The 12,390-nt window shown below is 51.0% G+C and overlaps 1 protein-coding gene and 1 non-coding gene across 2 annotated transcripts in view; both read left to right on the top strand.

Annotated features, from left to right (window-relative positions):
- Positions 1-6,830, top strand: part of PRSS16 (serine protease 16) — a 31,860-nt gene extending 25,030 nt beyond the window's left edge. Inside the window, exons 4-14 of the mRNA XM_077886000.1 lie at positions 75-235; positions 902-1,001; positions 1,083-1,212; positions 2,538-2,661; positions 2,915-2,992; positions 3,069-3,116; positions 3,612-3,902; positions 4,685-4,826; positions 5,987-6,166; positions 6,248-6,393; positions 6,488-6,830. Of these exons, the coding sequence (XP_077742126.1) occupies positions 75-235; positions 902-1,001; positions 1,083-1,212; positions 2,538-2,661; positions 2,915-2,992; positions 3,069-3,116; positions 3,612-3,902; positions 4,685-4,826; positions 5,987-6,166; positions 6,248-6,393; positions 6,488-6,556 (1,469 nt within the window). The 3' untranslated portion in view covers positions 6,557-6,830. The remainder of the gene's footprint in view (positions 1-74; positions 236-901; positions 1,002-1,082; positions 1,213-2,537; positions 2,662-2,914; positions 2,993-3,068; positions 3,117-3,611; positions 3,903-4,684; positions 4,827-5,986; positions 6,167-6,247; positions 6,394-6,487) is intronic.
- Positions 6,831-10,851: 4,021 nt separating this feature from the next.
- On the top strand, positions 10,852-10,925 carry TRNAI-AAU (transfer RNA isoleucine (anticodon AAU)). The gene has a single exon. It is a non-coding gene; the product is annotated as a tRNA-Ile (tRNA).
- Positions 10,926-12,390: the final 1,465 nt, after the last annotated feature.

The following is a 12,390-nucleotide window of genomic DNA, read 5'->3' as shown; positions in this document are numbered from 1 at the left end:
TAAGGAGAGGTGGAGGGCAGGCAGGGGCTCCTAAGGGAGGCCTGGCCTGACTCTATCCCCTCCGTGGCTCACAGTCTCCCTCCTTCGGCGCTTGGGCGAGCACCTTGGACAGATTCAGGACAGCTCCAGCCCCAGCCTGAGTTTAGGGCCAGGCGCTGTGGCCATCCCCAAACAAGGGTGGCTGGAGCAGCCACTGGACCCCTTCAACGCATCCGACACTCGGTCCTTCCTGCAGGTGAGGCCAGGACGGGGAGCCCAGTGCCTTCTTCCCCTCACTCTACCTTCAGTGCCTGGGGTTTTGGGCCCCATAGGCTCATCCTCTGCGCTCTAAGTGACCACCCCCTACCTCCATCCACTTGGGTTTCTCAGCTTCCATTTCCTTTGTCCCTTGGGCATTATCTTTCCCCCTACTTCTCCCTGTCCCTCAGACTGATCATTAAATCCACCACCGACATGTAGATCTCAAAATGCAGCAGAAATCTGGGCCCGTTTGGAACCAGACCTGCCTCACAATAGACACTTGAAGAGATCTAATGAATGATGTCCTCTGTGCACAGGCTGCAAAGGTCAGCTCATCGAGGCCCTATGTCCAAATCCATCCACATTCATCACTTATTCTGCACATCTCATCACAGTATGCAGCCACTACCCCAGACCCCAGGGACACAAGAGTGCACAGCTGACCAACCACCTGCTCTTATGGATCTTACATTTTAGCTGAGGAGATGCACAGGAGAGAATGGAACACACACACACACACACACACACACACAAAGCCAATTTCACCTACTACTAACCATAGAAAGACAGACCCATAAGGGAGAGAGACTGCCATGAACTGAGAATAAAGAATAAGTCAGGGCTCTAGATCTTACTTCTCCTTCCCCATGCAACCTGTTAGCGGTATTGGGTGAATGACCAACACTGGACCAGCCAGCGTGGACCCGTGTTCCTGCATCTGGGAGGTGAGAGCAGCCTCAGGTCTGGCTCAGTGCTGAGAGGTAAGAGGCAAGGGTGGGAGCTGCCCCTGTGGTGCAGTGAGGTAGGCAGCTTGCATCCCCCCAACCACATATTCCTCACAGGGCACCCTACAGCCCTGGCCCCAGCCTGGGGAGCCCTGGTGATAGGCCTGGAACACAGGTTCTATGGCTTGAGTGTCCCCGCTGGAGGCCTGGATGTGGCCCAGCTCCGCTTCTTGTCCAGCCGCCACGCGTGAGTGAGGGTCGGGAGGGCATCTGGGGACTCAGGACTGAGCGCGTCTGTATTTTGGCAACTCTGCACCGGTGTTGCACTCCTCCATGGCCTAAGGTTGGCCCCCAGGTCCCTGGTGCATGTTTTCTTCTCCTTTTCAGCGTCTTATGCTTTCTCTTTCTATCTCCGGGTCTCTGCCCATCCCCTCATCTCTTTCTCCCTCTCAGGCATATTTTTACCTCTTGCTTAATCATTACAGCTTGCTGGTCCAGACCCCCAGCTCTGGTACTGGGGTTCCACAGCCTCCTCACTGGGCTTCAGTTTCTGCCCCTGGGCTCTTCCAGGTACTTGGTATCCTACAGATGAAGCCAGAGTGACCTGTAGAGCACACCCCCCCCCTCCTACTCACCCCCACTCCCCTGCTCAGATGTCTCACATATCTCTCCTCTCACTTAAAGTCAAAATCTTTACAGTGGCCACGAGGTCCTCTTGGGTCTGGGTCCCCAGGTAACTCTCGGACCTCACATCTGCTGGGCTCCAGCTACACTGAGGTACTTGCTCTTTTCCAGACTTCCTGGCACGTTACTGCCTGGAGCCTCTCAAAGCCTCCCTCTGCAGAGAGTGGGCTGCCCCTACATATTTGTATGGTCCCTCCACTCCCTCCTTCCCCTCCCCCGGGGTCCCTACTCTGGTTAACAGCCCCTCCTCCTCCTCAGTGTCCATCGCCAGCTCCACTGTTCTCCACTGTTCTTTGGGGACAAATCTGTCCTCCCCCACCTGCTGCCTCTCTGCCTCCCTCTGGCCTCCATCCCTCCCCATCTCCACCTATATCTCTTTGCCTCTCTATTTCTTTCTATCTCTCAAGTTTTTCACAGGCTGTCTCAGTTTCTAACCTCAGCAGGATGGCACCAACCACATACCGCGCCAGAAAGCTCCAGAAGGAAAAAAACAGTTGGGATAGAAAAGAGGATATTAGGTCCATTCCACATCTCTCTCTCTCTGTCTCCTCTTCCTCCAGTGGCCTCTACCCGGTGCAGCCTGGGACCTTTATTCTTCCTGAGTAGCTCTCCCTATCTGCCCCCAACCCTCCCCTGTTATTTGTCAGGTTTCCAGCTATGATGCCTTAGAGATTTTTTCTCCCCCAAGTCGCCGGCAGGGAGGAGGGTGGAGGCTTTCCAGGAGGGTCTCCCCTGGCCGGGTGAGTGCCTGCAGAAACGACTGCGGGGCACACTTGGGGAGCAGGGCCCGGGTATCTAGCCAGACGCCCCCACCGACGTCTCTGGATCCCCGCCCGCACAGGGAGGGACTCTTAGGGACATGCACGAGCCTTCCCTCTGCCCCCCCAGGCTGGCGGACGTGGCCTCTGCCCGCCTGGCACTCGCCCGCCTCTTCAACGTCTCCGCCTCCAGCCCCTGGATCTGCTTTGGAGGCTCCTACGCCGGCTCCCTGGCCGCCTGGGCCAGGCTAAAGGTCCCCGGGGCCCGTCTAAGCGGGCGGGGGAGGGTCCCCATCTCGGGGGCAGGGGTCCCCACGTCTTCATTCACTCCCCCCGCCCCGCACCCTCCTTCACCCCAGAGGAGCTCCCCACGAACTGTCTCTGCCAGAGGGCACAGGTGGAGGGCAGGGCCTGGCCTAAGGCCACCGTCCGAGGGAGAGACACAGGGGCAGGGAACATGGGGTCCTGGTCCCCGTGCCCCGCAGGCTGACGGCGGCCCTCCCTCAGTTCCCCCACCTCATTTTCGCATCGGTCGCCTCCTCCGCTCCAGTGCGGGCCACGCTGGATTTCTCCGAGTATAACGAGGTGAGAGGCAGCGGGCGGCAGGTGCAGGGGGTGCTGGGGGGGGGTCCCCTGATTCCTTCCCTCCCACGGTCCACAGGTGGTGTCCCGAAGCCTGACGAGAACTGCCCTCGGCGGATCCCCGGAGGTAGGAGGTGGGGCCAGATGGGACGTAGGGAGCCGGAGGCCTCGGAGGGTGGGGGCCAGACTAATAGTGCGAAGCTTGCAAGGTGGCGGGTCTGAGCGAGGTCGGAGACCCGAAGGTGGGCGGGTTGGAAGGCGGGAACCGAGAGACGGGGCGAGGCACCTAGAAGGGAGGCGGGGGCAGGGGAGGAGTGCGATCCCGTCGGGAGGGTGAGGCTCAGCGGGGCGGGGGGGCGCGACCCTTCCAGCAGGATGAAGCTCTGCGGGGCGGGAGAGCCTGTGGGGGGGCAACCCTATCAACAGGATGAGGCTTCGTGGGGCGGGGGGGTTCCGGGGGTCACCCTATCAGCAGGACGAGGCTCCGCATGGGGGGGGGGGGGACGGTCGCGAGGAGCACCGCCAGGAGAACCCGGAGCGCGCGTGAAAGACGCGGGTCCTGGGCAAGGAAAGGCGAGGCCCAAGCCCAGGTCTTCACCCGCGCGGTGTCTCGCTCCCGCAGTGCCGGGCGGCGGCGTCCGCAGCCTTCGCAGAGGTGGAGCGACGGCTGCACGCGGGCGGGGCGACTCGCTCGGCGCTGCGGGCGGAGCTGGGCGCCTGCTCACCTCTGGACAGAGCCGAGGACCAGGCGGAGCTGCTGGGGGCGCTGCAGGCCCTGGTGGGGGGCGCCGTGCAGTACGACGCGCAGGCCGGGGTGCCGCTGAGCGTGCGAGGGCTCTGCGGACTCCTGCTCGAGGGCCGGAGCAACCGCAGCCGCTCCGCGCCCTACCACGGGCTGCGGCGGGCAGTGCAGGTGAGCGGCCCTGCGTGCGGTCTGAGACGGGGTGGGGGCCTCGGCTCGCAGGGGATCCTGCTCTGCTGCGCGTCCTTCTGGGCCCGTCATTTCCTCATCCACGGGCCCCCGGGAGGTGCACTGACGTCGGTCAAGGGAAGCACGCGGTTTGCAATTGTTAGCGACTCTGTTACCTCTTTTGCGCATCTCGTCCTGTCTCCTTCCCCAGGCCTGCAACAGTCTAGCGCATAGCAGATGCTCAATTAGCCTTTCGAAAGAGGGAGGAAATGTAGCCCTCGGGACAGAGTTCTCCAAGGAACCCAGCCTCGGAACCCATAGTTACAAACGACTCTTACTTCCTAGCGCTGTCTGGACCAAATGCTGTCCTAAGTGCTTTATATATATATAAATATATATTAATATTATATTAATTAATATGTTATAATTAATATATAATCATATATTTATTTATATACTCATAAATAAATTTTATATATATAATAGAATCCTCGCAATACTTCTAGGAGACAGGCACTATCTTTCCCCCACTTACAGATGAGGAAATTGAGGTCCAAGAGCTGATCACTTGCCCAAGGTGTCACTGTCATCTAGTACCTTCACGTCTAACCCACAGAGACCCAGGCACCCACTTGCTCTGACCCTTGACTCCCAGGACCTCTCTCTGCAGCTCTTCTGACTTCTGACCTTTGACATGCAGGAACTTATGTATGCTTTCAGGCCCTGGGCCTTGACTTGCTGGGGGGACAGGAGGGATTTATGTATGTATGTGTATCATCCTCTAGGTTGTCATGCACAGTCTCGGCCAGAGGTGTTTAAGCTTCTCCCGAGCAGAAACAGTGGCACAACTGAAGGTCACAGATTCCCAAGTGTCGGGTGTGGGTGACCGGCAGTGGTTGTACCAGACATGTACAGAGTTTGGCTTCTGTGAGTGGCCCAACCCTCAACCCCCAAGACATCCATCTCTGTGGGGTGTCCAGACAAGCTGTCTCACAGGTGGTCTGGATTTGTTTTCTTTTTGGTGGGAGGGGACTGCTGGGTCTTGTTTAGCCTGCAGGGGTGGGGCTGGAGGGTAGACAACTATATGTGTGTGTGCACTTGGCCCTCACACGCTTCCTCACACACACAGTCCTCTGCATGAATGATTATCCCTCCAATCTGCTCTTCATCCGTGTCCCTGTCCCAGGAATGGCCCTTCTGTCGCCCTGGTTACCCGTCTAGAAGCCCCAGCAGCGTTTCTCATGCCTCCTCTCCTTTGTCCTCCTAGCCTGTAGTCACTGAGCCCTGCCCACTCTTCATCCCGGACAGCTCTCCAGGTCACCTCAATATACCAGTTTCCCTGACATCCCAGGAACTTTGCACATACTGTTTACTTGTCCTGGATGACTTATCTTCCTCTTGTCACATGGTTCACTTATCTTCAAGTCTCAATACAACATGCCTCCTCCTTAGGATGTCTTTCCTGACTGCTGTAGCCTCCCCTCCCACTTCCTCCACAGCTCTGTGTGCTTCTCCTGAGCACTTCCCCAGCCTCATCATACAGACCTCATTGCCTATCTTCCCCTCTACATTGGGAGTCCTGTCACCGCAGAGCCTGGGACTGTCTTGGATGCTACCGTGTTCCCATTACTGTTCACAATGCATCTGAGCACACAAGAAGCGCTCAATAAATGGCAAAGAAAGCAATGAGTGCACATAAGCCTAAGAGTGCTGTGGATTCCAAGCAAGGGAGACACGGTCCAATTTGTGCATTCCGCTGCAGTGTTTCTTTATCTCTCTAGCCCTGTGCACACGCTGTCTTCCCTATTTGTGGGGCTCTATTCTCTTTGCTTGGCTCACTCCTGACTCCTGAGGGTTTTATCCCTGGCAGATTGCTTTTCTGGAGCCTCTTGTGCTCCCTCTGGGATTTGTCCCACCCCAGGCCTTTTTCCATCGCAGCCACGATGTTCTGGGCTGTCACTGTCTGAGGATGCCTGGTGTCTCTCTAATGAGACTGGGAACTTATGGAGCTGTTTTGGGCATTGCTATGGATGATTATGGAAGGGGAGGGTTGTATGTCCCACATTCATAGGTATTTCCCTCCACAGATATCACCTGTGAGGGCCCCAGGTGCCCTTTTTCCCAGGTCCCAGCACTGCCATCCCAGCTAGAGCTATGTGAGCAGGTGTTTGGGCTCTCAGCCTCATCTGTAGTGCAGGCTGTGGCCCAGACAAACTCCTACTACGGTGGCCAGACCCCAGGGGCCACCCAAGTGCTCTTCATTAACGGTAAGCCTGCCATCACAACCTGACTCCTAGGTCTCCACCTATTCCAGGTGCAACACACCACATTCTTCCCTTTCTTACCAGGGGACACAGACCCCTGGCATGTGCTAAGCATAACACAAGCCTCAGGTCCCTTGGAGTCAGCCCTTCTCATCCCAAGTGCTTCTCACTGCATGGACATGGCACCGGAGAGGCCCTCAGACTCCCCCAGCCTCCGCCTAGGGCGCCAGGTAAGAGGCGGCAGCTCTGCATTTGCATATTAATGTACATGTCCCTGTCCCCTGCTAGGCTGGTATCTGACTCGCCATCCCCACCTCTGCACAGAGCATCTTCCAGCAGCTGCAGACCTGGCTCAGGCTGGCAGAGGAGAGCCAGGTTCGGAGTGGGGCCTGAGGGGCCCCTACCCTCGCCACTCCCTGCGTGGCCACCTCACCCTGGACATGTTCACTGGACAGGAGAAAGCAGCTTGTTCTGAAAGAGGAAATTCCCAAAAATTGGGCTTTAGCACCTGTTCTGCATGTAACTGACTTGGGTCCGCAAACATCCTCGTCACTCCTGCCTGAAAATGCTTTGTGACAGAGAGTTATGTAACTATACGAGGAGAATTATTCTCATTGTGAATAGTGGTATTTTATTTGATATTTTAGAGAGCATTTTACTAATTGTTTCCTGGCTGTCCTTTTTTATTGTTTAAAGTATCTTGCTGTAAAGTCGCTTTGTGTCATATAATTCTGGAACCATTTCACATTGATTTCTTTTTTCCCCTAATTTCAAAAACAGCAATCTCTGTCTCTTCTTAGTATCCCAAAGGGACAGGGGGTCACCCTCCGTCTGAGTTCGGGCTGCTGTCACAGAACGCTATGGGCGGGGCGGCTGAGAAACAACAGCTAGTTATTTCTCACGGTTCTAGAAACTGGGGAATGTGAAATCAAGGCACGGGAAAATCAGGTGTGTTATGAGAACTCACTGCCTGGTTCTTAGTCAGCTGTTTCTGTGTCACAGTCTCTCCAATGGGTCTCTCTCTGCCTCTTCTCTAGCACGTCCTGCCGCTGGCGGTCACCGCTGCCTGTGTCCCCCGACCTTGCTCTCTGTGTCACCTTAGTCACTTTCTCTCTCACCCTCTATCTCTGCCTCTGTTTCCCTCTCTTCAGATTTGCCCTGTCTCTCCTGTGCTGCTGTCTCCCTGAGGCCGTCTCTGTGTGTGTCTGATACTCTTTACTCTTTCCATTTCTCATTCTGCCATTTAATCTTTGTTCTCTCTCTCTCTCTCTCTTTCAATTTTCCTTCCTAACCCTTCCCTCACCATCGCTTCCCACTACCAGACACCTCCTGGCACTTCCAGCTTCCAACACTGGGGGTGTAGGGCTCTGGTTAAGTCTCCTGATAGGGACCCCCCCCCACCCCGCCATCCCATCTCAGTTCTGGGAGGGTGGGCCTAATCCCTGGGTGCCTGCTCAGCTTGCTTCAGTGGTGCCTCAGTGGAGCTGTGGCCCGCAGAACAGGAGGTAGCCAGTCAGGGAGGCGGCACCTTTGGGGAGCTGGGCCTCTGGGGAGCCAGGAAGTACAGAAGTAAAAACAAGTCAGGATTAGGTGTGTGTGTGGGGGGGGGGGGGCATGGTAAGAGAAGCCACAAGTCCACTGTCCTGTGAGGAAGTCCCTCACCTATCTTGACTCCAAACTCTGAGGGCTAAGTCTTTGCTCTAGCCCAGCCCTGCTCAGCAGGTGTGGCCTATTCTGTTTCCTGATCTTGAAACATAGTCCCTCAAGCGGGGCTCTGTTTAGCCTCCATGCCTCCCTCTCGTATGTTACACATGTGCACCATGGTCCGACCCATTGTGGGTGCTCAGTGCCTGTTGGGAAATGAAAGAATGAAGTTTAACCTTGACTCTTCACACACTTTTGGTTTCCCTTCCACTTTGCAGGATACAACGTCTCTCCAGCTCCTTTGCAACTTCTTTGCAACTTGACACTGGGTTTGGTGCTAGGCTCTATTCTCCATCGTTCCCAGAGCTCAGAGCTGCCCTCGCCATGTGTCAGAGGTGGCAGGCTGAGCTATCAGGTGTACATCATGGAATATATCGTACCTCTGGGGTGGCCTGAGCCTCCAGGCCGGCTGCCTGTAAACAGGCAGCCCCATTTTTTCACCCAGGATTGCTCTATAAATAGCGTTACTCTCTGTCTGCATCAGTCTATGTTATAAAAGGATGGAAAATTCTGAGGTGCTCTCTCTTCCTGTCCTCCTTGTCCATCCTTGGCTCCTAATCTCCACTCCCTACCTGGCAACCACAGGGATTCTTTCAAAAGGTAAGTCAGGTGATGACACTCCTCTGCTTCAAACCCTCAGATAGCTTCCTACTACAACCAGAGTAAAGTCTGAATTCCTTTCCAGGGCTACCAGGCCCTGCATACTTTGGCTTTTGAACTCTTCTCTGAACTCATTTCCTACTACTCTCTCTATTACATGCCAACTGCATGGCCCCTTTGGTTACTTAAAATCCAAAGCCAATTCCTTTTTTTTTTTTTTTTTTTTAAGATTGTATTTATTTATTTGAGAGAGAGAGAGAGAAAAAGAGAGAGAAGGGGCAAGGGAGGGGCAGAGGGAGAAGCAGACTCCCTACTGAGCAGGGAGTCAGACAGGACTGGATCCAGGGACTCCTCTGGGACCATGACTTGAGCCAAAAGCAGATGCCCAGGCATCCCCCAAAGCCAATTCCTACTTCCAGTAGCTGTTCCCTCTGCTCAAAGGTCATTCCTTTAATGACCTTTAAATGACTACTTCCTTCTTAACATTCAGACTCAACTCTAATGTCACCTCCTCTGAGAGGCCTTTCTTGATTGCTTGCATGTCCCAGTCACTACCTATCACATCATCTGTTTTATGTGATTTCCAGCCATGAGCTCTATGTGAAATGACCTTATTTTAATTTTTGTCCAAGCCCTCTGTACCAGAGTGCTGAGTCCCTGAGAGAGGGAACCATGCCATCCCAGCAAACACATCCATCTGAGTTCCATGTTTCACAACTTCCTCAATTTTCACGTTAACTCTTTTCAAGAAGCTCAAAGATTGCAAAATTGGATCAAAGCTCGAAAAAATACTTCTCAGGACTACGAGGATTGGCAAACGTGCGGTTCACCTACCTTACTTTCAGTTTACCAGCGGTGCTCTATATCTTAGGAAGCATTTGAATTTTTTTTTTTAATTATAATGAGGATAAACAGTGTTAAGAAATGGTGAAGCAGTGTGTTCTGGAGACCCCTGGTTTGTCTCACACAAATTCCACCCTTAAACGTGACCAAGTAGGGCTTCTTTCCTGGGTGCTCTGCTTTGGAGGTTTCTGCGCTGGTGCGGATGCAGGCATAACCTTATCCCAAAGTGAGAACTCCAGGGGCATTGTGAAAATGCCTTTTCTATGCACCTTCACTGACCATACTCTCAACATTACATAAATCTCTAACATTGATTCTAAAGAAGAGCAAAAGTGGAGGACCAGTAGTACCTGATCAAAAGATTTCCAGGGCATCTAGGTGGCTCAAGTGGGAAGTGTCTACTGTTAGCTCAGGTTATGATCCTGGGGTCTTGGGATCTGAGTTCTGCGTTGGGCTCCCTGCTCAGTGAGGACCCTGCTTCTCCTTCTGCCTCTGTTCCTCCCTCCTCTCATGCTCTCTTTCTCTCAAATAAAAATAAAATCATAAAAAAAGAAAGATTTCCTATGAAGCTCCAATAATTAAGACAATGTGGTTTTGGCATTACATGTAGACAAATAGATCAATGAGACCTGACAGAGTCCAGAAGTAGACACACACACGATTAATCAATTTTCTACAAAGATGACAATGCTAATCAGGGAGGAAGAAAAGTCTTTTAAACAAATGATCTGGAGCAACCAGATAAATTATAGACCTTCTCTCAATTTCTTTTGCAAACTTCTTTACAACTTGACATCTGAATGAGTCTGGCTTGAGTGCTAGACTGCTTTCTCTTCCCAAGCATTCTCTGAGCTTCAGAGCTTGCGGGGAAATTTTAACCTCACTGCTATCTCATACCATACTCAAAAATTAATACAAGTGGATAGTAGTTCTAAATGTAAAGCTAAAACGATAGCATATCTAGAAAAGAAGAGAAAAATTATTTATGACCCTGTAGCAGGCAAGTATTTCTCAGGGAGAAAAGAATAGTGTAAGATACATAAAAAAGGATAAGCTAACATTATCAAAATGAAAACTTCACATTAAAAAAAATATCATTAAGAAACATTAAGAAATGGAAAGACAAGGAAAAGCCTGAAGGAAAACATGCACATGACAAACACTTGACAAAAAATTCCTAGAAATCAATTTTAAAAAGACAAGCCAATAACAAATGGGTAAGAGAATAAGGAAACCCCTCTTGGCGATTTTGATCAGATTTTTTTTGGGGTCAGAATTGCAATTTGAGAAAGATCCACAAGAGAGGAGGGTTCTTCGTTCATCCCAAGTGTTACACTTCTCTCCTTTTTTCCGTCATCCACGGTGTGGGAGAGCAAAATAGAAAGAATGTGGGGATTTTTTTGTTAATTCTTTAATTGTTTATCTTTTGTGTTTTTTGTTTTGATCACACCCCCTTCCCCCCTGACCCTACTTTGAAGAAACTGTGATGCCTTCAGTCTTTGTTTACATCCTCTAAACAGAGGGGAGAACTGCCACCAGGTGGCCGGTTAGCTCAGTTGGTTAGAGCGTGGTGCTAATAACGCCAAGGTCGCGGGTTCGAGACCCGTACGGGCCATGTGGTATTGTATCTTACCATTTCTGCGCAGTTCCCCTGTACCAACCCCAGAGGATGCAGCTGCAGAACAGAAATACCTGGGAGTGCCAGTAGACCTAATGTCACATTATTTTATTTTGTTTTGTTTTGTTTTGTTTTTAAGAAGTCACAGATGAAAGTTAAAATGGAGAATATTTTTAAAGGAAATTGAGCAAAATAGGGCAGGTACATTTAGGCAAGAAGGGGTTAGAAGAGTTGGAGAATTTCCTGTTCAGTGTTGGAAAAAAACCTGAAATGGTTTTGGCTTCTATTACACTCTCTACAGGGAGTAAAAAGGTGTCCCCTGGTGGCCAGTTAGCTCAACTGGTTAGAATATGGTGTTAATAATGCCAAGGTCATGGCTTCGATGCCCATGTGGGGCATGACTGTAGGGTTTTCGTTACCTTTACATGCAAACAGACCTCAGGGTGTCAGACTCACCTGAGGCCTCCCTCCATCAATACAGGAAACATGTCTCCTTGAGAATTTAGACAGCTTGAACAGTCTTCTCTGACTTGCCCTGCCTTAGATCCTTCTTTGATTTCCATCTACAAAGGATAGCAGTGACTGAGCAAAGGAAAAAGAAAAGATTCTTTTGTGGAAGTTTTTTTTTTTTTTTTTCCCAATTGGGAAACTGATTCTCGCAAAGAAAATTGACCTATTTGGATTATTGCCAAGTGGGAAGAAATTGTAAAGCCGCCTACACTTTCTACACTTCTATATCTGGGACTTCCACTAGTTCACTGAAGCATGAAACAAGGTATTTCAAGTGCCATGTGTGAAACATGTTCTAATTAACATCAGCGCGGTAGAAAAGTAAGGCAGCTTCACTATAAACATTCTGAGAAAAGGCTCATTGTTCACCCCTAAACGTCTAATTTGGGGGTAAAAATACATTCGAGTGTTTCCAAAGTTAGAAAATATTAAAAAGTACAGTGAAAATTTTCCTCTGTCCTTATGCCTCATCCATCCAAGAATGATTTCCAACTCTATAGGTAACCTCTATGCACACTTGCTCATGGATTCTTTCCAATTCTCTTTGTACAAGCAAACTTGTTTTCTTCCCATAAAAAATTCAGCCTATGTGTTGCAACTTGCCTTCATCACTTAGCAATATAAGGTGGAATCTCTATTTTAGCAGTATTTTTGAGAGCTTTCATATAGTGCTTTCAATATTGTACACTGGGAAAAATTAGAGCTCATTTTCCAAAAAGTTGATATATTCAGAAGTTGAATCTGAAATGTTCTAACCTTTTGCATCATTGATGGAGGGAATGTATGCAACGAGGAGACTTTGGAAAACTTGAGAGCAGAGGGGCAGATGACCTCCATAATGTTCAAACTAAGCACGTTCTGCCTAAACTGGGAGCATTAAAAGAGCCCCAAAAGAAAAGTATGCATTATTTAACATTTGTTTAAATCTCTCCACTCTTCAGAATGCAATAAT

The sequence above is a fragment of the Canis aureus genome, chromosome 37, assembly GCF_053574225.1.
Source record: "Canis aureus isolate CA01 chromosome 37, VMU_Caureus_v.1.0, whole genome shotgun sequence".
Taxonomy (NCBI): Eukaryota; Metazoa; Chordata; class Mammalia; order Carnivora; family Canidae; genus Canis; species Canis aureus.
The sequence above is the reverse complement of the archived record's forward strand: the minus strand, read 5'-3'. Positions and strand labels throughout refer to the sequence as shown.